Here is a 26628-nt window from a genome sequence, read left to right as displayed (position 1 = left end):
CTTTTCTGCAAAAGAGTTTGCATTCTCCACCTCCAAGATCATTTAAAGGACAGGGAAAGTACTTGGGCTCTAGAGAAATGGATTTTACATCTAGAACTAAAACCATGAGGACAGGAAATTTCTGCTCTGAACCCAATTTCAGTTTAGTCCTGATCTTCCACCTCGGCTGCGCTTTCCAGGTAAAAAAGGGTCCCTATGATGACCATCATTTCCACAAGCCTTGCCTCTTTAATGGTTCACAGAGAACTGTGCCCATGCCGCTGGGAGTCAACTGGAGGAGGGTGGGTATGCACGTTTGTGTGTTTCCTCTTCTGATTTTAAAAGGAATACATGCTCATTAGAGAAAAACATGGAATACTGTGAAAAATATAAAAAAGAATGAAACTCTCACCCTTAATCCACATGTATGTGACCAATATTTGCTAATGTTTTAGTTTTCTTCAGTCTGTTTTCAAAAGAGAAAATCACACTATTTATACTTTCATATTGGTTTTTCACTAAACTTATTTATGAATTCTTTCTAAACATTAATGACTGCCTATTATTTCATATGAACCACACTACTCAGGCTATGCTATGTTATAATGCAATCACATGAACCCTAAAATCTCCGTGTTTGTTCCTTGAGCATACAACGCCATCGCGGGTCAGCGGGCCCATCGCGCACTCTCAGTATTTAGGAACCATGCTCTCAGGGCCTCCACTAACTGGAATGTCACTGGCTGCTGAACCAAGGGCAGGAGATGTGGACAACTGTACAGTAACTTCCGAAGGCCACAGCCTAGGAATGACACACATCACTTCTGCTCACATTTCTTTTGTCGAACTAAGTCACAAGGCCACAAAGAACTGCATGGGGCAAGGCAGTGCAATTCGACTGGGCCAGAAACAGGAGAGCTGGATTCCTAGTGAGCAGGCCTAGTGACAAGCCATGGCGTGCCCTTGTTTACCTAGCTATTCCCTGAATGTTGGACTCTTTCCAAAGTTTTGTACATGTGATGATCATCAGGTCAACAAGGTTTACTGGACTTCTATTTATTCCTTTAGAGCAAATTCTTAAATGTTACATTATTGGCTTAAGGGATATGTAAGCTCTTCAGGTTCTTGGCTCCCCCTTTCAAGTGCATTTATCCTCCTATAAAAAAACATAAAATGATATATCTCAGTGTAGGAATCCTCCCACCTTAGCCTCCCAAAGTACCTGGGACTACAGGCATGCACACACATACCCAGATAAGTTTATTTTTTGTAGAGACAGGGTCTTGCCATGCTGCTCAGGCTGGTCTTGAAGTCCTGGGCTTAGGCAATCTGCCCACCTTGCCCTTCCAAAGTGCTGGGATTACAGGCATGAGCCATTGTGGCTGGCCAATGCTGGGATTTAAAAAAAATTGTTCTTCTGTTGTCACTGTTTTATTTGTATGAGCTCTTTATGCGGCAAAATGTAAACCATATGCCTTAGATGTTATAATTTTAAAAAACCAGTTTGTTTGCCAGTAAATTTTATTCATCATGTTTTATGAGAAAAGTTCAAATCTACTACTCTTTGCATCAGTAAAACAGAATAACAGAAAGAGCTCCAGTCCAAATGTCAGGCGACATGTATAATAATTCTTCCTGGAACACCTTAGGTAAGCGCCTTAATCCTCACTCTACTCTGGCCCCATAGCATTATTCCCAAGTTTGGAAAGCTACAGCAAAACTTCTTAGCTTCAGCGCAAAACTGAATGACCATCCTGGCTTCTGCATTACCCAGAGTATCAGGAACAATAGACAGAAATACTGTACTTTTATTTTGCAGGCTAACATAAAAACAGACCTCACTTTCCATGCCCTTCAGTCTCCCCCATCTGCTGGGTGTGGGGCTCTCCTCATCCCATGCTCTGCTGGAGCTTCCCGCTCTCCCTGCACCCCAACTCACAGTTCCTTGCAGTCAGTCCTGAGACCTTCAACCCTGTGGATGCGCATGACCACGCAGCGCTGCTCTCCGGGCTGCCCTCTGTACCCCACTTGCTGCTCTCTTCTGTCTCCTCCCCGTTCTTCTGCTGAGCTTCCTAAAATCTAGTTGTCAGCAAAACCACCTGTGTTTTCCTTTGCCTTCTTTGAAGGTTCCTTTCACTTTTTTATTCCAAAAGAGACCCGGGTCTCTGCTAAGAATTGTACTTTCCTTGCAACTTTTTCACATGGCTGGTTTCTGCACGACACGGCAAATCCTGCGTGTGACTGGGTCTGAAGGCAAGGAGGGGTTGGCTCTAGTTTTCGTTGCCAGTTCCTTCTCTTTCAGAACACGCCAACTCTGATTTTGCTGACAGTGGACCCCAATCTCTTTACCCTTCACTACCGCAGTCACTAGCAGCATCAGTCCTGCTCACTCATTTCTTGATGATTTCTTGCTTCTGTTTTACTTCACTCTCGCCAATCCTACTCCCATTAGAAACCTAGTGACAGCAATGCCCCCACAGCTAATCTTTCAAATGTTCCGTGTGGTAGAAAGAATAATGCCCTCTCCTCCAAAGATGTCCACATCCTAATCCCTAGAACCTGAGAATGTCACCTTATATGTCTCCTTATACATTTTTAAACAATGGACTTTGCAGATTTGATTAAGTTAAAGATCCTGAGGTGAGAGGGTTATCCTGAATTATCTTAGTAGGCCCTAAATGGAATGGCAAGGGTCCTTATAAAAGAAAAGCAGAAAGTGGAAGGAGGGGGAAGGCAATGTGATGGGGGAAGCAGAGAATGCAGGCTGTGGCCGGGAGCCATGGCCCAGCAGCCGCTTCACGGAGCGGGAAGAGGCTGGATGCTCTCAGGGGCCTTTGGTAGAAGCCAGCCCAGCTGACATCTTTATTCAGCCCCTTAACAGTCACTGTGGTCTCCTGACCTCCAGAACTATAAGAAAATACATTTCTGTGTTATACTAAGCCACCAAGTTTGTGGTGATTTGTTATAGCAACAACAGGCAACTAATACTCTGGCCTCCCGACTCCTTGACCTTCTCTTCTTTTGTGATGATGTTCTTGGCCCTAACTCAGCCTCTCACTGCATGGTTACAATGCAGGCCTTGGCATTACTGTAACTGGAACCCATTCACAATATCCATTCCAAGCATCCCTTTGCTCAACCATCACACCCTGTCTTTTCAGCTAACTGTCTAGTACCTTATCTCCAGTCCCACTGGGACCTCACAATCCACTTCCAAACGTTCAGCAGGCCAGAGCTCCCTCGTGTGCTCACTGTCCTCTCTGCCTTGTTAAATCCCATGGTCAGTTGTTATAGTTGCTCTCAATAACCCTCAGGTCCACAGCCTGCTCTTGGACTATACTCTACACTCACCTGGCAAAATCGCAACCCTGGTGAAAAGCTACTAACGTCACTTGGGCCCTTAATGCGGTCTGTAATCGTAACTCATATCCCCACTCGGCTGACTCTCCTGCTCTCCTTTATACCTGCGCCTCTCTCCTCAAATGCCAGCGGCACTGCCTCATTTGCATGCTCAGCTAGTGTCCTTCTTCAGACTTGACGGAGCAAAGCCCTGGAAGAGGGCTTCCACAACTGCACCTACCCACTGCCTTTGTCTTTGTTCACACACTCTCAAGAAAGTCTGGCTGCACTCCCGGGCTCTATGGGCTAACCCATCCAGCTGTACAAAAATCCCTTCCCCTCATCTACTCTCCCCTGCATCACCAGCTTTTCAGTCGTAATAGATCTTTCCCATTCACTTACACATGCTACTAACTTCAATAAAAATCCAAATGAAATCAGTCAGTCAAGCAAAAAAACAAACAACCTCTCTTTATCCGTACATCTCCAAATCCAACTTCTCTCCTCTTGCAGGAAAACACCAGAGGTGCCTCCACTCACTGCCTCCAATTCCTGTCCCTCACTTTTCCTGAAACCTACTCCATTTAGCCCCTTAACGGTCACTGTGGTCTCCTTTGTCCCACCAACTACCCAACTGACAATGTTCTGATCCAGCTCATCAACGACCTGTACCTTGCTAAATCCAGTGGTTATTTCTCGGTTCTCAGCTCATCTGACCTAAGGTACTATTTAATACAATCACTCATTCACTCAGTCCTGAAACGTTTTCTTCAGCTGGTTTCCAAGATATTACCCCCTTTTTCCTCCTACCTCATTGGTGTCACCCTCTCAATTCACCTTTTTCTGGTTCCTCCTCACTGTCCAGCCCTCCGTATGCTGGAATGCCTGAAGGCTCAACTTTTAGACAGATTGTTTCCACTTATACTTACTCTTGAGGTTGCTCTCACCCAGTTTCTTGGCTTTTTGATATAATCCGTGTGGGGATGACTCCAAATGGGTATCACCAGCACAGACCATCCCTCTGAACTTGTACATCCAACTGCCTATGTGACACCTTTCCTGGTTTGTTTAGCAGACATCTTAAACTTAGTGTTTCCTGATCTCTTCATCTCCCTTAAGACCTGCATTTCCCATAGTCTTCTCCATTTTTTTGTTTTGTTTTGTTTTGTTTTGTTTTGAGACAGGGTCTTGCCCAGGCTGGAATGCACTGGTGCAATCACAGCTCACTGCAGCTTTGAAGCCTCAACCTCCTGGGCTTAAGTGATCCTCCCATCTCAGCTTCCCACACAGCTGGAACTATAGGTGTGTGGCACCATGCCCAGGTAATTTTTTAGTCTTATTATGTTGTCCAGGCTGGGTTTGAATGCCCGGGCTCAGGCGATCCTCCCATCTCGGCCACCAAAGTGCTAGGATTACAGGTGTGAGCCACGATGTCTGGCTGTCTTCTCCATCTTAAAGGCAATGCCATCCTTTGGATGCGGAGGCCAAAACCCTTGCTGTAATTTTCAACTCACTTCTTTCTCTTACATCCCACCTTTGATCTGTCAGTCCTCTGCTTGAAACCCTCCAATTTCATCCAGATTAGAGAAAATTCTTACACCAAGAGAACGTTCAAGTGGCCTCCAAACAGATGAAGCGCCCTATATCATTAGTCATGAGAAAAGTGCAAATTAAAACCATAGTGAGATCATTCTCCATGCTCTGGAATGGCTGAAATTGAACGACTGATAACATCCTTTTAATTATAACTGAAGAGGATGAAACAAATATCCAAATATTGCTGCTTGGAATGTAACTCATGATAATCAGTTTGGAAAACTGGCAATAGCTACAATAAAACTAAACAAAAACGTCCCCCATTTCCCTCGGCAAAAATGAATGTTTATGTCCACCAAAAACCACTTACAGGAATATTTGTAGGAACCTTGTTCATAAAAGCCCCAAACTGAAATAACTCAAATGTCTATCAGTAGCAGAACAGATAAATAAGTTGCGGCATACTGAAAATGAAAACACCACAAAGCAACAAAAAAGAACAGATAACTGAAACATGCAACAAGACAGTGTGAGAACAGACATGCTGTATAAAAGTCACTAGACGCAAAAGAGGATTTCTGTACGATGCCACCTACGTGAAGCTCAAAACAGGCAGAACTGGTGGTTAACTTGTGAGGAAGGTGTATTGACTAAAAGGGCGTTGCACGGGCCTCTGGACAACTGCAGATGTCATGTATCTTGGTCTGGGTGGTGGTTCCACAGGCAAACATATTTCCAGACGTTCATGGAGTGATAAATGAGGATTTGTGCACTTTATGTACATTATATCTCATTAAAAATATAAAAAAATTATTCAATAAATATTTATTGGGTACATACTATGATAAGTAACTAACTGTTCAGGGCTCTGGGTAAACAATAAACAAATCAGAAATGGGCCGTGCTCTTCTGTGAGGTTCACTCCAGCTGGGAAGATAGAAATGAATCAAATGGCATCAATACATTATAAACTGGGATGACCCATCTGAAGGAAAGGACCCCAGCACTGGGAGACTGTAACAGAGGCTGACCAGGTCTGGGGAAGTGACGGTTCAAGCAGACGGCAAAGGGAGCAGAAAGAAAGCACTCCAGGCAGCAGGAAAACATGCCGAGACCCCGGTGCCAAAGTAAGCAGGGTGTGTCCTGCTGGAGGAAGTTTGGGTGACCAGATCACGCAGGAACTTGCGGATGGGCAAAGGACTCTGGCCTTTAGCTTAAGAGCAATGGACGTCATTAAGGGTTTTAAGGGAAGGGACGTCATAATCAAATCTGTATTCAGAAAAGGCCTCACTAATGCTGTGTGGATTTAAGCATCGTACAGCAGAGCCTTCCTAGGACACTCGTTAGGGGAAGACTATGAGTCCAATCCAGGGCTGCTCTATCCACGAGAAAAGGCAAGAAGAATACTAAGAGAAGGAAGTGACTAAGAGCTGTAGACTTTATGTCTTTAAACTTATTTTGAACCGAGGTAATTCATCTTCAAATCAGTGTGAGATCCAGTGCCCCAGGCTGCCTCCAGGAAAAGGGACCTGAGGAGGAAGGAGACTGCACTGTGAAGCCTTTGATACCCTATGAGTTTGTCATCATGAATATATATTACTTACTCAACATATAATTAAAACTTAAAATGAGCAACACTCAACTGGAACCTTCCTTATATTGCTAGGCTGCCTTGACTCCCAGTTAGTGATAAGACATGAAGGTAAAGAGGCATGAGCCCTGTCAGTACCGTCACCATGTGCGCTGAGTAACAGCGTGGTCCTGCTCACATTCCTTGTGGATAGGAAGAGGATTCACCTCAGAAAATCACCAGAGGAAAAGCTTCCTGAAACAGAAACAGCCTAAATCTAAAAGATACATGTGCATCATTGAAGATACGAAGTTTACCTGGTAAAGAAACAACTTCTAACAGCCTGGACTTTTAGTTCCTTATATCTAGGCCTGTGTCCATCTGCAGGCCAAGAAAAAAAAAAAATGGGCAGCAGTATTCAAGAAAACCAAGACAAAAATGAAAGTTGGTGATTTGGCTCAAAGGACTGTATTATAAAAATAACCTGGGTAGTCATAATTTCCCTGTGTTTTAAATCACTGAAAATCTAGAGTTGCAGCTGTCCCACAAACTGAAACCATATAAATTTTTAGAAAATGAGTCAATCATGAGATTAAAGTTTCAATTTATAACACTTCTGTGTTTTAGTTACAAAGTCATAAATAAACCTAGCATGACACAGAAAGTAAATATTTTCTCAGTTGTTTATGCAGGGAAAGAGGAAAGAAATTTAACATGCAATTAACCACTTAGGTGTTTCTAGATATGCACCATATGGTGTTTCTTTTATTTAAGATAAAAACAAAAACAAATATTGTTTTCTTTAACCTAAAGTTTGCTTGGCAACATCAAATATTCCAAGCTAACTCAACCCGAGGCAAGGCTTCACTTCATGGAAGAGATTTTCTATTTGCAAGAGAGCTGGGGCACAAGAATAGGAGGAAACTTCTTCCCCAGAGGAGGGGGAAATAGGAGGAATAAGGATTTTTACCAAATAGTTTAAGTTGAATACTCTCCAGAGAGACAGTAGTAAACATTTAACCAGCCTGGGGCTCCAGTCCTATTGTGTAATAGACAATATATTTGTTTATACATTAAAAAAAGGGACCCTCATGCCATTCTTTCAACCAACATCTGAAGAAGTGTGAGATAAAAATAGCCAAGGTCCAACGCAGCCCTGAGATTGCTATATAAGGACTCCCCACACAATCATGGTTACTCTTACCAGCCTTAGTTTAAAAATAATTGGGAAAAATCTGACTGACATCATCTAGATGATAGAAATAATTTAATGGATAATTATTTTTTTATCTTCATGTCTTATCCATTATTCTAAAATTAAAGCTTCTAAAGTAAAATCATTATTATATATTTGATGCTATATGAAGTCAACACGTGGCGACACACTATTATATTAACAACTGAAATAAAGCTGTAAAGTCACCCATGAACATCTTTAAGACACACAGTTAAAATTAAAAACATAAACACATTTGAGAGGCTGAGGTGGGAGGATAACTTGAGGCCAGGAGTTTAAGACTAGCCTGTGAAACATAGTAAAAGCTCATTTCTACCAAAAAAAAAGCTAGGAGTGGGCTGTGGTGGTGAGTGTCTGTAGTCCTAGCTACCTGGGAAGCTGGGACAGAAGGGTCACTTGAGCCCGGGAGGCTAAGGCTGCAATGAGCCATAACCAGGCCAATGCACTCCAGCCTAGGCGATGAAGCAACACTCTGTCTCATATAAGAAACAAAAAAATGTATATGTCTGTATACATATATACACACACACACACACACACACACACACACAATTTTTAATATGACTGAGTATTCAAATGTCACTTATTTTCATCTATTATATATGTGTGTGTATATATACATATGTGCTCCATATATCAAACAAAGAAGCTCTTATAAACCGACTATCAGCTGGGCACAGGGGTCATGCTTGTAATCTCAGCACTTTGGGAGGCCAAGGCGAGTGGATCACTTGAGGCCAGGAGTTCAAGACCAGCCTGGCCAACATGGCGAAACCCCGTCTCTACCAAAAATACAAAAATTAGCAGGGTGGTGACATGTGCCTGTAATCCCAGCTACTCAGGAGGCTGAGGCATGAGAATTGCTTGAACTAGGGAGGCAGAGGTTGCGGTGAGCTGGGATTGTGCCACTGCACTCCAGCCTGGGTGATAGGAAAGAAACTCTAGGAGTAATAATAAAGCAAAGCATTAACACCAAAACTGTGTATAGCAATGCCATTTTCTCATGGTAGGTTTTTAATTTTTCTTTTTTTTTTTTTTTTTTTGAGACTATTAAATGCTACCTGACTTCAAACTATACTACAAAGCTACAGTAACAAAAAGAGCATGGTACTGGTATAAAAACAGATATATAGACCAATGGAACAGAACAGAGGCCTCAGAAATAACATCTACAACCATTTGATCTTTGACAAACCTGAGAGAAGCAATGGGGAAAGGTTCCCTATCTAATAAATGGTGTTCGGAAAACTAGCTAGCCATATGAAGAAAGCCGAAACTGGATTCCTTCCTTACAGCTTATACAAATATTAACTCAAGATGGATTAAAGACTTAAACGTAACTTGTAAAAACCGTAGAAGAAAATCTACATAATAGTACACAGAACATAGGCATGGGCAAAGACTTCATGACTACATCACCAAAAGCAATGGCAACAAAAGCCAAAATTGACAAATGGGATCTAATTAAACTAAAGAGCTTCTGCACAGCAAAAGAAACTATCATCAGTGTGAACAGGCAACCTACAGAATGGGAGAAAATTTTTGCAATCTATCCATCTGACAAAGGGCTAATATCCAGAATCTACAAAGAACTTAAACAAATTTACAAAAAGAAAAAAACAACTCCATCAAAAAGTGGACAAAGGATATGAATAGATACTTCTCAAAAGAAGACATTTATGCAGCCGACAAACATGAAAAAAATGCTCATCTTCACTGGTCATTAGAGAAATGCAAATCAAAACCACATTGAGATACCATTTCACACCAGTTAGAATGCCAATCATTAAAAAGTCAGGAAACAACGGATACTGGAGAGGATGTGGCGAAATAGGAACACTTTTACACTGCTGGTGGGAGTGTAAATTAGTTCAACCATTGTGGAAGACAGTGTGTTGATTCCTCAAGGATCTAGAACTCGAAATACCATTTGACCCAGCAATGCCATTACTAGGTATACACCCAAAGGATTATAAATCATTCTACTATAAAGACACATGCACACATATGTTTACTGCAGCACTGTTCACAATAACAAAGTGAACCAACCCAAATGCCCATCAATGATAGACTAGATAAAGAAAATGTAGCATATATATACCATGGAATACTATGCAGCCATAAAAAGGATGAGTTCATGTCCTTTGTAGGGACTGAAGCTAGAAACCATCATTCTCAGCAAACTAACACAAGAACCAAAAACCAAACACTGCATTTTCTCACTCATAAGTGGGAGTTCAACAATGAGAACACATGGACACAAGGAGGGGAACATCACACCCTGGGGCCTGTTTAGGGGGGTGGGAGACTTGGGGAGGTGTGGCATTAGGAGAAGTACCTAATGTAGATGATGGGTTGATGGGTGCAGCAAACCACTATGGCATGTGTATGCCTATGTAACAAACCTGCATATTCTGCACATGTACCCCAGAACTTAAGTATATATAAAAAAAGGTGTCAACACATGTTAACACACAAGAAAAAACCAAAACTCCATATAGCAAATACAACAGTACTCTCAAAATCTCTCTGCTCTCTTCCATTATACTGATTTCATCTCCCTATTCTCATCTTCCCACATGGTTAAGAGGCCTGCTTGGAAGTTAATCTGGATAAGCACACTATGTAAACAACCAGGCTCACCCCTGGCTGCGCTCCATCCATCTCCCAGCTGGTACAGTGGGTACTTTCCTGTGCATACATAATCATGGCAACAGTAGTGTCAGCTTAGGAATCTGCTCTAGAAACCAAGCAATTTTAACATGGGAAACCCTCAAATTACGTACAAGTTGTCTGCTAAGCGTTCATTCATTAGCCTGATATTTGGGAACTCGGAACACACATCCAAAAACAAATGTCCTATAAGTGATGTTTCAAGCCACCATTCAGCCAATGCAACCCTAAAATAACAGAAAGGAGCAGAGCATTATGCTGTTGTGATTGCAGTAGCAGAAACTGGCAAGAAAATGATGTTTTAAATTTTAGGTTTTGCTGGTTCTTGAGAAAAGGCTGTTCCAATGAGAAAATCATGCCAGCCACACTGGCTGACCCAGTCTGCCCTTTGACAGACACTCCTCTGGGTAATCTCCTCGATTTCCTCTCATCCTATACCGTGAACTCTCCCTGCTGCCCATTTCCACAGTAAGTACCCTCACCAGACTAATGACTCCCAAATCTGCGGAGCTCCCGCCTTGCTCTGTCTCCTGGGCTGCAGACCCACTGGCGCAGCACTGTTCACCTCCACTTGGATATTCCACGGTCACATCAAGCGAAACTCATCATCTGTGCATCCACTTGGACGTTCCACGGTCACATCAAGCGAAACTCATCAACTGTGCATGCACTGGGATGTTCCACGGTCACATCAAGCGAAACTCATCTGTGCAACCACTTGGATGTTCCACGGTCACATCAAGTGAAACTCATCAACTGTGCATCCACTTGGATGTTCCACGGTCACATCAAGTGAAACTCATCATCTGTGCATCCACTTGGATGTTCCACGGTCACAGCAAGCGAAACTCATCAACTGTGCATCCACTTGGATGTTCCACAGTCACATCAAGCGAAACTCATCATCTGTGCATCCACTGGGATGTTCCACGGTCACATCAAGTGAAACTCATCATCTGTGCATCACTCACTGCAAAGCAGCTACCACTCCTCCTGTGCTCCACATTTCTGAATGTCATTCCCATCCCCACAGATGGCCCATTTTATTAAAACAGTGGGTGTCATTCCCACTCCTCTTTTATCACCACCTCCCAAACTAGCAAGCACCAACACCCAGGTCTGTCTGAAGGCTGCCGTGAACCCCTAGAGCACTCGTGTATTCTGCCTGGTCATCTTGTTTCTTTAGCCTCCCGGAACATTTGCTGAAAACAAATAGGTGTAGGTCGCCACATCACCAAGGGTGAGGAGCAATGCAACAGCCCTACTAAAACATTAAAGGCACCTTTTTCTCATGAATGTTTCAGGGAAGGAGACTCCCTCTGGAAATGAAAAATGAGGATTCCCAATATAGCCTGAGTGTTAGTTGTATATGCATCAGAATGCCTCAATCTTCTCATCTTTTATGCTCAGTTCCTCTGCTCACAACTCAATGCAACTTGATAGGCTTGATAAATATTTTGCTTAATAATGAGATGTTTGACAGGACAGCCAGATATAATGAAGAATTAGCTAGCAAATATACATCTCAAAAGCCATTTTGCATACAGGCTCCATGAGAGCCAGGATTCTGGTCTACTTTACTCACTGTTGTATCTATTGCTTAGACCATGCAGTAGCACACAGTAGGTACTTAATAAAAATATAACACAAATAAACATTATAGCAATTATTAAAAATTTATAAATATTAGCCATTACAATATAAATACAAAAAGCAAATTATTGTATAACTATTTTAACTGGGATTTGAAATAGTTTTCTTCATGCTAAATACAAACAAAAGTGTGTTTGCTCTTTGGAGTGTCTGATTAAATTTAACACAATTGCAGCAGTTCTTTTTTCTAACAACACAGTTTGCTACAGATAGAGAATTATACTTAATATGAAATATACATCACTTCTACATAATTAGACTTAATAGAAATCAGTATGGATAGAAACCAGTCTCCAGCAGCAGCAGGCTTTCTCAACTGATACACCTTGAGCACACTGCAGCAAATTAGGTCTATCTGCTTATGTCCCCAGTAAGCTTGCAGCACACACCTACTCAAAAAGATGGATAGGTAACCAATGTGTATAGGTTTTATAAATTCCCTGATATAGTCTAGATAGGTGTTTCTGCCCAATCTCATGTCAAATAGTAATCTGCAACATTGGAGGGTGGGGCCTGGCAGGAGGGGGCTGGCTCACTGGGGTGGATTCTCATGGTTTAACACCATCCCTGTTGGTGCCGTTGACACAACAGTGAGTTCTTGCACGATCTGGTTGTTTAAAAGTATGTGGCACCTACCCCAGTCTTTCTTGCTCCTGCTCCCACCATGTGAGACACCTCACTCCCCTTTGCCTTCTGCCATGATTGTAAATTTCCTGAGGCCTTCCCAGAAGCTGAGCAGATGCCAGTGCTATGCTTCCTGTACAGCCTACAAAACCATGAGCCAATTAAACTTCTCTCTTTTTTTTTTTTTTTATAAATTACTTAGTCTCAGGTATTTCTTTATAGTAATGCGAGAATGAATTAATACATCCCTCATCCCTTCTCTAGGGTAAATTAGAATAATTTTTTTTTTTTGAGACAGTCTTGCTCTGTCGACCAGGCTGGAGGGCAGCAGTGTGATTCTGGCTCACTGGAACTGCCACCTCCTAGGTTCAAGCGATTCTCCTGTCTCAGCCTCCCGAGTAGCTGGAACTACAGGCACGTAACACCATGCCCAGCTAATTTTGTTTTGTATTTTAGAAGAGACAGAGTTTCACCATGTTGCCCAGGCTGGTTTCGAACTCCTAAGCTCAGGCAATCCACCCACCTCAGCCTCCCAACGTGCCAGGATTATAAGTGTGAACCACTATGCCTGGCCAAATTAGAATAATTTTTAACTAATGCTAACACTGTGCCACTACAATATGCCAGTTTGCTGCCGGATGTGAAAATAAAACCCTAAAAGTAGAATCAATCCTATTCCCAAGAAACATGTTTTCTTGTCATATTCTTCGTTGGTGTTTGTTCTAACAAGGACCAAGTATCAACATATCCTTCAGTCCTAGTAACTGCTTTCCCATTATAACTTTTTCATTTTAGCTTTAAACAACTTTATGCCATCAAGATGGTGAATTTTAAATTGTGAGTTGTGAAGAAAGACACTTTTCTTAGATATGTTATTATATTTTCATGTAAATACTTACAGTGCTCAAAACTTTCTTATTCTGTTTTCAATTTGAGGTCGCTAAAGGGCAAAAGGAATCTCACTGCTGGCAAGATTTATTCAGAGAACACTCACTCAGAACAGCTGTGCTGGATACACAGCTTCACCACCCAAACCCACAAGCCTACAAAATTAGGTCAAAACACTAAAATACAACTGCGTCATTAACAGATCTTCAAAACCTAGAGTCAGCTGTTCACGTTTTGTACTTGAAAAATACACATTAGGACAGCATCAGAGGATCAAAGGCTACAAGTTTCATCCCAGAGCTTCCTGGACACAACTATGTACCAACTGTGTCAGAGGGAAGGGTGGAAATCTGGAATTACAAACCTAGAATGCTGTAAAAATAAAAATAACAGATTTTCTATTTTCTGAATTAAAAATAGGAGAGATATACAATCACTTTGGAAAAACTATTCTGAGAAGAGGCAGGCATGAATATAAAAAAACACAACAACACAACACTGTTCTCTAAATGGAAGAGAAGTGGTAACAGCAGAAGGCAAGCCTGTTGGTATCCGTTCACTATTGCCTTCTATTCACAAATGAGTAGAAACTTTTGGATTTCCAGCATCAAACTACTGTTAGATAGAATAGCAAGTAAGTACTAATTGGCTTATATTTTATACAGTGACTCAGCATGCACAAAATAAAATGCTGACACTAGAAGGCTACTTATTGACTTGTAAAGAAAGCATTGTTATTTCATATGGCGTATCTACGGAGCTGCCCCTGTTAAATAGTTACAGTCACGTAAATGCAGTTTTCCAAAGTATGACCTACATAAAGCTACTGCCTGGAAATTATCCATGAAGACTTCTAGGATTAATAGATTTGAAGGGAGAGCACTAGAGACTCAAAATGTTCGTGAGCATATCACAGACTCCAAGCAGTTATGCAGTAGAGAAGCCAACTCAATGCTGTTTAAACATATTGCTCAAAGAAAGGTAACTAATGCAACAGTTATTCCCAAGATGAGTAATTAATGCACTTAAAGAAGCACTAAATGCAAAATCACATGCAAAATCACTGTCCAAAAGTTTAGACCTGATTATGTACCCACCTTTGTATCAACTCTATAAGCATTATAAATACTCTCTGTTGCTTATATTTTCCTTTTCTCATTGTTTATTTGGGGAAATAAAAGTATTCATTTCAGAGAAACAATTTCTGGAGACAAGTTCACACTGTCCCTCTTTGGCCTGCATGGGAAGGCACTGCAAAGTCATCTTCTATCTGATACGGAAGTTGAAAGCCTTGCAGTCGCTTCATCCCCATGGATCTTGCTCATCATCACCCCAACCCCTATAACCAGTCACCCCTGCTACACTGATTCTGCCTTCTGCACTGTTCTCAGGTCCATTTCAACCTTCCACTCTCCACAGTCACTGTTCTAGTTCAAGCCACCAGCAGCTTTGCCAAGATCCATTCGTGGCATACCCCATACCTGGTAGCCCAAATCACCTTTTAATCCTTGCAAGTGTTTTCTATCTGCCAAGACTATATGTCTACTATTAGTAGAAAGAATGACAAAGTCATCAGCCATGTACCCACCAGTTTAAGAAAATATTTCTAAGACTCCTGTGAATCCATCCTGTGAATTCTGTGCTTATAATTCCCTCGCTTTTCTTTATAGTCTTACGGCATATGTATTTATCTGACAATGTACTGCTTAGTTTTGCATCACTTTGAACTTCATATAAATGTACTAGTTTGATTCATGTGGTATTCATTTATTTCACTTTATGCTTGTGAGGCTCATCATCCATATGCACAAATTGTTTATCAATTTCTCTGATGACAATCACTTGGGTTCTTCCCAGAATCCACCCCCTCATATTTTTTTTTTTGTTGTTAAAACTACTTACAAACAGTGCTGTTATAAACCTTCCTATTTTTCATGCCTGGTACAGAAAAGTATACCTGGTAGAGAAAGTACAACATTTTTCTCTAGGTTATATTGGGAATTGAATTGCTGGGTCACAGGGTGGTCCATATTCAGGTTTCACAGATCTGTTTTGCAAAGTGGTTGTATCGACGTGCACTTCTACCTGCAGTGTGTAAGAATTCCTGTGACCCCACACCCTTACCAACATCTGGTAATGTCAATTGTTTTATTTTTTGCCAAACCAGTGATGGTAAAATGTTTCAGGAGTATTGTAAAGTGGTTTTAATGTGTATTCCCTGATTAGTATTTAAGTTATTTTATGTCATTTTTTACAAATCCATGTCTTCTGCTCATTCAAAGTAATTTAAAAATATATCCTTTTCCAATGGCCAGGCACAGTGGCTCACACATGTAATCCTAGCACTTTGGGAGGCCAAGGAGGGCAGATCACATGAGGTCACGAGTTCAAGGCCAGCCTGGCCAACATGCTGAAACCCCATCTCTACTAAAAATACAAAAATTAGCCGGGCATGGTGACACCTGTAATCCCAGCTACTCAAGAGGCTGAGGTGAGACAGCTGCTTGAACACAGGAGGCAAAGGTTGCAGGGAGCTGTGACTGCACTACTGCACTCCAGCCTGGGCAACAGAGCAAGACTCCATCTCAAGGAAAAAAAAAAAAAAGGTAAGTTTTATGCTATGTGGTATTTCAGTTTCAATATCATTGAATTTGTCGGTCTTTTCCTTTACATTTAATGGCTTTTCTACTGTATATAGAAAATCCCCAACTTACTTAAGATTTTTTAACTTTAAGATTTTTCAACTTCACGATGGTGTGAAAGCAATATGCATTCAGTAGAAACTGTATTCTGGATGCCAGATAACCATTCTGATTTTTGCTTTCAGTACAGTATTCAATAAATTACATGAGATATTCAATACTTTATTATAAAATAGGCTTTGTGTTAGATGGGTTTGCCCAACTGTGGGCTAATACAAGTGTTCTGAGCACATTCAAGGTAGGCTAGGCTAAGCTATGATGTTCAGCAGTGTAGGGGTATTAAATGTATTTTTGACTTATGACAGTTTCAACTTACAATGGGTTTATTGGGACCTGACTGCAACTTCAGGACTATCTGTACAAAATATAAGATATTCAGAGTGGGTATAAAAACACACTATCTCAAGTTGAAAGATGAAGAAAAAGGAAAACAAACAAAAAACAAAAAAACACTATCATGGCTGGGCACAGCAGCTCACACCTGTAATCCTAGCACTTTGGGAGGCCGAGGCAGGAGGATTAACTGAGGTTAGGAGTTTGAGATCAGCCTGGCCAACGTGGTAAAACCCCATCTCTACTAAAAATACAAAAATTAGCTGGGCATGGTGGCTCACACCTGTAATCCCAGCTACTTGGGAGGCTGAGGCAGGAGAATTGCTCGAACCCAGGAGGCAGAGGTTGCAGTGAGCCAATAACACACCACTGCCCTCCAGCTTGGGCAATGGAGCAAGACTCTGTCTCAAAAAACAAAAAAAGAAAACACACACACACACACACACACACACACACACACACACACACACACTCATAAAGATATTCTTTTGCATTATGCTCTAAAAAGGTAAAGCTTTACACATTTGGGTCTTTAACTTTATTTTTTGTGTGCAGTGTGATACAGAGCTGCATTTTTTTTCCTTATAGATGATCAATCACTAAAACACCACTTTAAAAAATTGTTCCTTCTTCACCCACTGATCTACAGTGTCACTCAACCTATATTCAAGAGTCTGTGAGTTTGCCGAGTCTGCTTTTGGGCTCTTGTTCCTGTTCCATTGCTATCTGTGCATCCCCATACCAATGTTACACTGTCTCAATTCCTACAGTTTTATTTGAATGCTGAGCGGTCAAGTTCACCAACATGCTGTCGGGAAGGCTACAGGCTTGAAGAATGAACTGAGAAACAAATGAGGAAATGCAGATGTTTCTAAGTAGGAAGAGTAAGATATTTGTGCAAATCTAAACAAACTCTCAGACTTTTTTTTTTTTAAGGCAAGCCTTAAAATAATGTCTTTTTTTCTCTAAACATAGCTATGCTTCTTTTAAAGACCTTTTAAAACAATTTACATGAAGAGCGATGGCTACTGAAGATGAATTGTAGAGCTAATCCCAGTAAAGAGATACATCTTTTTATTTTCTCAAAAGGAATTAGGACAAGGCACACGGACTTAACATCACCCTTCCTTTCAAATTAATAGTGATTTGTGGATTGCTGATTCAGAGTTTGGTTGCCACTATTACTTCATATTTTCATATTAAATGATTACAGAGAAGAAATCTGGATGGTAAAAAAAGTTGAGTTTTCTTTTTAAAAGATACATAGTTACATTATTATAAGACTTAAGATTTTAAAAAAAGCAGAGGGCAAGCAACTCAGTCAAGCTGAAGTTTTGCAGCTTTGGCAAGCATCCCAGTTCTACTAATGTTAGTCTTCCTATAACTTTACTACTTACCAGTCATGAAATTTAACTCATATCCACAAAGAAGAATGTAAGATAAAACAAAAACAGACAAGCCCCAAAGCAGGTGAATCAGGAAATGCTCTGTGAACTGGAAAATGCTAGTAAAATCTTGGCAATTGTTTTTATTATTTATTCCATGAAGAAATAGATTATCCTTATCGCTATAAATTTTCACTAGCACAGATAATCAAGAGCTCAGCAGTGCAAAGTATTAGAACAGTAAATTACATGTAAGATCAAAAACAGGTGATTAGCATTATATACTTGTAGCAGGTGATTAAGTTTCTAAGACAATCGAAAACTAATGACAAGGGGTATTATAAAGATAAAATATCCTGTTGCTTCCCTTGTCTGGTAAATATGATCTTTTCCCATGCATATTTGAGCATTAGGACCTGACGATTTAGTGGACAGTTGTAGTTTATTGATTGACTTAACCTCTTGGCACAACGTGTTCTGCTATCCAATCATATAGCAAATAAAATCACTTGATATTTATTCTGCTTTTTACAGTTTACAATCATTTTCAAATTAGCTCTCTTTCAATTAGACCAACTAGGCTAGAAGGACATAAACCTGAACCTACCAGTAGTTATCAAACCATCCAGTCTGGGGAGACTGCCTGAGAACGAAAGGAACCCAGAAAAACACAGAGCTGAGGAGAGGAAAGAAAAAGAAAAATTTCTAACAATACTGTGGGAGACCTAAATCGAACTTACCTGAAACACCCCTATACCCCTGCACCTTTCAGTTATAAGACTCAATAAATTCCATTTTCTGTTTAAGTCCATGTGAACTGTGTTTCTGTCACTTGCAACTGACAGAGGCCTGTGTAACGTCAGTCACATTACTAACTGCACCAGGAGTCACATTGTTCATTGCACCAGGAGTCAGGTGATCAACTGCTCCTTACAGGATCCTTTGAGTGATGAAAAGAGGCTGTTTTGAACCCCAATACACTCATTTAACTACCTAGATGATCTCAGACAGGACATATAATGTGTATGTGCCTCCAAATGAGCCCCAAATACAAGGATATTATCTAATTTATAAGGTTATTTTGAGAGCTAAATTAGAGATCTTTTCCCAAAGAACGTAGATAGAGTCTGGCGCCTAGAATCCAATGAATGGTAACATTACTCCTCCTCTCTCTCCTGATAGGTACTCAACAAGATAAGAAATGTAAAGCATCTATCATAATTCCTGGTACAATATAAGATACTCAATACATGTTAATTCTCTTTGCAATGAAAATGATTCTGGATTGGTAATTACATTCATCTTACATCATGATTTTTCACATGACAGAAAAATAACTAAAAAGAATATAGATCAACTCCAATGGCGTTTTTAACCCCCACATTTACAGAAAGGAGAAAAAACACTGCTGGAAGGTAGAAAACAAGAACATATAAATGGGTAGTTGGAGACATTAAACAAGCCAGGCAATTTCCAGCATGTGTGCCATGTGACGCCTCAACATACATATAGGGATTTCAGGTCCTCCCAAGGGGAAGGTGATCACAATCTACAGAAGTACTAGCAGAACCACTCAATACACACAACAGAAGGCAAATGCTGGACTCACAGTATTTGGAACGTATGGTAAGCCATAGAATTTCTCTTGTGTTTCCTTGAGAATGTCTGTGGTTGAATTTCTCAGGGGATGCTTCCCATGGTAGATTTGATCCAGAGTGGAATAAAAGACCTAGACAGATAAAAACATCTACTTAGTTTTGGTGGTCCATCCTCACATCAAGATGTGGTGGACCAAAGATGCTGCAGGTGCACTAGGGTGACAAAAATCACAGTTTGCAAATCTGTTTGCAAATCACAGTTACAAACAGTCACAAAAATAAACTTATATGGTTTGAGATGTATTTCATACCACATTTAAGACCACACTAAAGATGAAAAGGAATGCTCTCAGAACCTCTTCATAAATAAGAATTTTAAAGAATTTTGAACCGCATCCGTAAGATACTCTTTAAGTACAATGTGGCAAATTAAATATGTGACCACAAAACAGGAATTTTGCCAAAATATATGTACATGGAAATATACAAAAACAGTTACAACTTTGGACCCTCCTGTTTGGTTTCCTCCTGGAATCCTGATATATCTTAAATGAGAGGCATGAAATGGTCAGAATCCTCATTTTGTGATGAAAGGTGAAAGAAAAATAGGTGTGGTGGCAGTAGAGAAAGAAATAGCAACGCAGCATCCGGTGCATACGATGTATCCAAGAATTCCGATGCAGCTGTTGGAGAGCTTGGAACTAGAACCCCACACCTGGTGTCAGGAAGTACAAAGGAAGCAGCTGCGGTATAGGACAATTTTGGCTCAACTAGGTGACCAGGGGAAAAGAAGCACTCTCCTGTGAGTAGAGGATACAGGCTACTGAAACACAGTAGGAGAAGAAAGCACTAAAGAAAGTTTGGATGTGAAATCTGTTCTTTACAAAGTACTGAAAACTAAATTTTGCATAGAAATCTAAAATAAACATAAGGTACTTTTTCACTGCAACGTTTGACTCAAATATTGTTTCTGAACACTGACTTGGAACATTTGACTTCGTGCAGGCAAGTAGAAAACGCCTTATAGGACAAATTTTGACATGCAATTATGCTTCTGATATGTATCTTTGTGATTCAGAAACGGGATTTGTAGAGAATGTGCAGCTGTTGACTTGAAAGAAGTGAGGATTAGTTTGAATAAAAGAAAAAATTTAAATGACCTCTAGCTTCTGGCTGCATTTAGGTAGAGAATTATGGTTCTAAATTATAGAGTTAAGTTTAAACCTTCCCTAGAAAAATACAGACATTTCCTAAATATAAATATTGCTTTCTTCTAACTGGTAATCTAAACATACAGCTAAATATAGCTCTTTCAATTCTACATTTTATCATGAAAAACAATGCATAAGGATAATCAAGAGGAGCCAACATTACTCAGTGTCTTACCTATATTCTAACAGAGCAAATTAACAGGAACTGAAACTCTTACATTCTAACCTCAACTGAGATGTTATTTTGCCCCAGTGTATAATCAGAATTCAAAAGTTTCATTTCTTCATTTATGCCTTTTACAAATGATACAAACATGGCGTAACTTTTTTGAACTACAAAAACAGACAAAAATAAATTAAATACAAAAAGAGAGCAAAATAAATTAAATGTGCATTCTTTTTATGCTTATCTGCTGATAAACTAAACAACTCCAAAGTGATAAGCCTATCTGCCCACCCAGGGAGTCAATGCATTCCTGGGACCAAGAAGCTTATTAAGCCACAGAAAAATATTAAGAGCCTATTTTAAAACGATAATTTAAAAATATGTACAGTTTTTAAAACGCTGTTTATGTCCCCATAGAAAGCTGACGATTCACTTCCTTCCCCCCTTGTTTGTCTTCACTGTCCAAGTGTAATATAAAAGCTGGACCCAGGCAGCTCCTCCAGCAGGCCTTTGTCTCTCTCTGTCTCTAAGGGGCTATTGTTTTTGGAGGGCAGGGGAAGGAAAGGTTGGTTTTCCATTTTAAAAGAAAATTATTAGAACAACTTTGCAAGAAGAAAGCCAAAAAACAGACTTTTAAAAGGCAGGTCTTTTACTAAGATACCAGCAAATCAAAAGACTTTTGTCAAGTAATGTTAATTTTTAAAAATAATTCAGAAATCCTTTAAAATTTATATTGATAGAATAGATACTGAGTAATGTAAAGCAAATGTAAATTCATGGTTTTGTCTATGTAACAGATTTCCTACATTGAAACATGTATTCCATGTTTCAAGGTACAGAAAAACAGAGCACATTCATTACTTCCCAGGGATTGAATTTTACAAAACGAAAAAGCAATTAAATAGTGGTTACTTTCTTAAGCAGGTAACTGAATCATCATAAAGTGAATACTGCCTAAGATGAAAGATGGGAGTTTAGGGTGTTTACATAACTCTCAAGATCTGAGGAGGAGTGAGAATTCCATAAACAATCTCAGTCATTACAAACATCTATGCATCCGGTGTCATGCAGACCTGGCATCCAGATGGTTCATGAAAGTTTTCTCGTCTTCATCTGGAAACCTGGGAAGTTGGTTTTGAATATTATCTAAAACTAACAGTAGTTACTATCTAAACTCCAAATCTAAAACCAAAAATTTTTAAAAGACACAAAATGAATAAGCATATATATATATAATTAAGTTTGAGCCTTAATTTAGTCAGTGAAATGCGTGATTAGAAGAATTCATGTAATTTTTCTAGGCTTTGATTTTTCCCAACTGAAAATGGTAAATAATCTTTTTTTTTTTGAGACGGAGTCTGGCTCTGTTGCCCAAGCTGGAGTGCAGTGGCATAATCTCAGCTCACTGCAACCTCTGCTTCCAGGGTTCAAACAATTCTCCTGCCTCAGCCTCCTGAGTAGCTGAGATTACAGGCACTCATTAGCACGCTTGGCTAATTTTTGTTTTTTTAGTAGAGACAGGGTTTCACCATGTTGGTCGGGCTGGTCTCGACTTCCTGACTTCATGGATCTGCCCACTTTTACCTCCCAAAGTGCTGGGATTACAGGCGTGAGCCACTGCGCCCAGCCGGAAAATAACCTTATTTAACGCCTACTTCATAAGGGCAGTGTGAGGATGTATGAGTCAATTTTGGTCAAGTTCTTTGAACTCAGATGAAAGATGCTTTAGAAGCATAATTATTATAATAAATAGGTATAATTGGCAAGAATTTAAAGTTATATATTTATTTGGGATAATGACTCTGGAAAACTTCAGAACAAAGGTACATACATACCTGAAGTTGCATATCAGCTGCAGCACAAACCTTTTTAGATTCACAAAGACGAGACACCATATTTTTTGGCAGTGGCTTGATAAAACGAAAGAATATGTATGTGAGCAAACTGCTTAATAAGTCACTGTACTATGTATATTATACTTATGAGTCAGGGAATTTAAAAAGAACACATGTAAAATGAGTAACATCATTTCATTATAGTTTAAAAATCATAACTAAATATTTTAGTTGGCAAGACAGCATGAATAAAGACATTCTGTTTTATTTCAAAAAGTGGTAATTGTCAAATAAGGGTTTGTACATGAAAACACAGGATTATGTGGAACTAAGATACTGGCGCTGATCTTTAAAAATCTATTTAAAACCTTAAACAGAATACTTTTACTGTTACTTTGCTATCAGTGAGTACCTGTTCAAATACTCTCTTGACTTTTAAGTACATATAATAACTGACAATCGGACTAAAAGACAAGAATGTCAAGAAATAAATGGTAATTCATGGTGGGTCAGTCAGTGTTAATGCTGAACTGACATCCTAACAAATAGTCATAATAGTGAATTGGATATTTTCTTTTCCAACTTGAAAGAACTGTAGAGCTTGGACACTTAGTTTAATGTCCCTATGTGATTTAAGGCTTTCTTTTTGAGATGAATTAGGCCTAACTCTGTAACACACAGATCCTCTTAGAAATAAATTAACAATGTAGTGGAACAAGAAATTTGCTCCATCTCACTCAATTTTAAAATAATTAATACTGATGTTTATTAAAGAAACATATCAATTTACAGAACTATTTACAACCTAGCTAAGCTAAAAGACCCTCTAAAGAGAAACACATTATATAAAGACCAATGGCAAGTTACTCAGTGGTTTGGCTCTATAGATTTAGCACCTGTGAATGAGAATGAGGACTGTCTGCTGGAAGGGAGAACTAGCCACTGCTTTGTAGGCGTCCATACCCAGGGCCTAGAACAGTGCCTGGAGCCGGCAGACACTCAGGAAAGGTTTGTGAATCAATGAACTAATAGAAGAACTGCTAGGAAATGGCTTCTTAAGTGAAAGACACAGAATCTGCTGACTGCTCAGATGACAAACCTGCAGCCTCTTCTCTTTCCCTTTGTCAGCATGAGAAGCAAACTCGGCAGAAAAGACAATTTTAAAGACTTAAGACACAGATGGGATGAAGCTACATAATGTGGATTCTGGTACAGGTCACAGGCCTGGGGCCTTCTAACACCAGGGGCACCCATCTTGTATGAAAGAAATATTTCCTCAAACAAGATGTTTTAAAGTCAAGATTTAGTTAAGTCATATCTGCCAATAGATTGCATAAAAATGTTCACGTTTCTTTAAACCTTACTTTATATCATATTTTATGTTGTTGACAGGATTCATGCTACATTTAAAAGATTTTTCAGGCGTCACCAAGTTTTAAGAGTTTTATTTTTACAAAAAAAGTATATGTGGAAGGATGATACTGAAACCACTTTAGCAGAATTGTAAATAAGAGAAGTCTAACATGACTGACTCCATCCCGCTTCTCACCTCACAGGCTACACTGTCTTTAGCTTATTCTAGTGCAGAGGCCAAGAGAACTGTGAGAAAAATTTGGTTTATAGTTAAACTTTGAGGCAAGGAAAACTGACCTTCCTGCTTGTTTGGGGACTGAAACCACATTCCTAAGGCTGGATTTGAATTATGGTAGGGGCCTGGGCTTTGCTGAACAACAGACACACTTAAACAATGACAGACCTGCCACTGCTAAGTTTGCTTTTCTACAAATTGCTTACTGCCACAGAATCACATAACTGGAAGCTATAACTTGTAACTTCCCCAACTACTCCTGCAGATAACATCACCACTGTGGAACCTAGAGAACTGATCTTTGAGGTATTTTTTCATATTTAGCATTTTGACAAACCAAGAGATGCTACCTGGCCTGAGACCCACCCCCCAACCAGGAACTGACTCAGCTGTGCAACGACGGTTTAGACACGCCTGTGATTTCATCCACTCCTGGATTTCATCCATCCAGGCTGTGGATGAAGCCTGAAAAATCTTTTAAATGTAACATGAATCCTAACAACTGTTTCAGTTCCCCAGGTCCCTGTCTGATAAAGTAACTCCAAAAACTCCAAGTTCTCAGCAAGGTGGATTTGAGAAATGCCTGTTTTCCACTTGGCTGGTCCTGCTACATTAAACTCTTTCTCTGCTGCAATGCCTGCTGTTCTCAGTGCATTAGCTTTTCTGGGCAGTGGGCAAGAAGAACCCATGAAGCTGTGACACTATTTTCTCATTTAACTAACACATATGAAGACCATGTGAGCAAGCACTGTATTAGGCACAAAGGGCACAAACAGTGGGCAACAGTGGGATGCCTGCCCCCAAAGCTTCCCAACCAGCATTCTCCACATAAACACCAATTCCACAGTTACTAACTGTAATGTGTGCTGGGAAAAAATGGCCTGTGACCTTGAATGGCTTGATGGACACAGGAGTGAGATTTGCAAAATGAATAGGTATTAATTAGACAAGAGAGGGATGGGTGGGAAGGGGAAAGACGCATTTCAGGCAGAAGAAACAGCACATGCAAAGGGCAGGAAAGAACAAGGCTGTTGGCAGAAGGCAGAAACCAGCAGAGGACAGGAAAGGAGGCCCCCACTGGAGAAGCTGGGAAACAGCCACGCCAGGTCCTGTCTCCCTCCTAAGAAATAAAAATACAATTCTAAGCCCCTCACTGACTGAACAGACCCCCTTTTGGCCAAAGGGACCCCAGAGAAACCCTGGATGCTTAGTTCCAGACTATGATGGGATGGGCAGTTGGCCGTGCCCTCTTCTTCCCCTCCCTCACTCACTCAATGCCATTATTAGGCTTTCTTCCCTATGGGCAAACCAGACACTGCCTTTAAAAAACAATGCGAATTTGGAAAAAAACAAAAAATGCTACCACTGGAGAAAACTGAGTGAAGGGGACATAGGACCTCTGTACATTTTTTTTTTTCAACTTACTGTGAATCTATAACTATTTCAAAATAAAAAATTAAGTGCTCCAATTATGTATTCAATGTCTATGATACATATTGTAATAGATACAAAGAACATTCATTTATAAAGAAATACACAAGAAGAGAATAAGTACAATCCTAGTAGAATAGTTCAGAGGACAAAATCATTAACTCATCAAATCGCAAATAAAAAATAAGCATGCTGAAGATAGAAAAATAAATGTTCTTTTTTTTAAAAAAAAAAACTAGTTTGATGGTTAGTCAACTGGAATTAAATGTATTAATTGAAATGAAGTTAGATGCTTATTCTCTTAGAAAATACTTCCTTTTTAAAAAATAACAAATTTGGAAAAATAAATACCATACAAACCGATTTTCTTTTAAAGTTATATGTAAAGATTTTTTTAAAATAAACAATGTTTAGAAATTAAAACAAATTTAAAAATGGTTCCTTGTCAAGGTTTTCTTCGGTAAATATTGCTTACCAATAGTGGCCATGATAACCAATACTGAATTACCGTGTTCCCTGGTATAGATGGGGGAACTAGTTCCACGACGCATTAAAGATACCAAAATCTGTAGCTGCACCAGTCCCTGCTGTGAAATGGTACAGTATTTGCATTTAGCCTATGCACATCCTCCTGTATATCTGAAATCACCTCTAGTGTGTAAATACTTGTTATAGTGTATGTTTTAGAAAATAATAACAAGGGGCCGGGCGCAGTGGCTCACGCCTGTAATCCCAGCACTTTGGGAGGCCGAAGCGGGTGGATCATGAGGTCAAGAGATCGAGACCATCCTGGTCAACATGGTGAAACCCCATCTCTACTAAAAATACAAAAAATTAGCTGGGCATGGTGGCGCGTGCGTAATCCCAGCTACTCAGGAGG

General features: G+C 39.9%; 1 protein-coding gene across 2 annotated transcripts in view; it reads right to left on the bottom strand.

Annotated features, from left to right (window-relative positions):
- Positions 1 to 26628, bottom strand: part of MIPEP (mitochondrial intermediate peptidase) — a 163723-nt gene that overhangs the window by 52552 nt on the left and 84543 nt on the right. For both annotated transcript variants that reach the window (XM_032260084.1, XM_032260085.1), the window contains exons 15-16: positions 22730 to 22804; positions 19529 to 19648 (exon numbers count right to left, since the gene is read on the bottom strand). In XM_032260084.1, coding sequence (XP_032115975.1) covers positions 19529 to 19648; positions 22730 to 22804 — 195 coding nt within the window. The remainder of the gene's footprint in view (positions 1 to 19528; positions 19649 to 22729; positions 22805 to 26628) is intronic.

Source organism: Sapajus apella, unplaced genomic scaffold (genome assembly GCF_009761245.1).
Source record: "Sapajus apella isolate SASKATOON/1434 unplaced genomic scaffold, GSC_monkey_1.0 scaffold114, whole genome shotgun sequence".
NCBI lineage: Eukaryota > Metazoa > Chordata > Mammalia > Primates > Cebidae > Sapajus > Sapajus apella.
The sequence above is the reverse complement of the archived record's forward strand: the minus strand, read 5'-3'. Positions and strand labels throughout refer to the sequence as shown.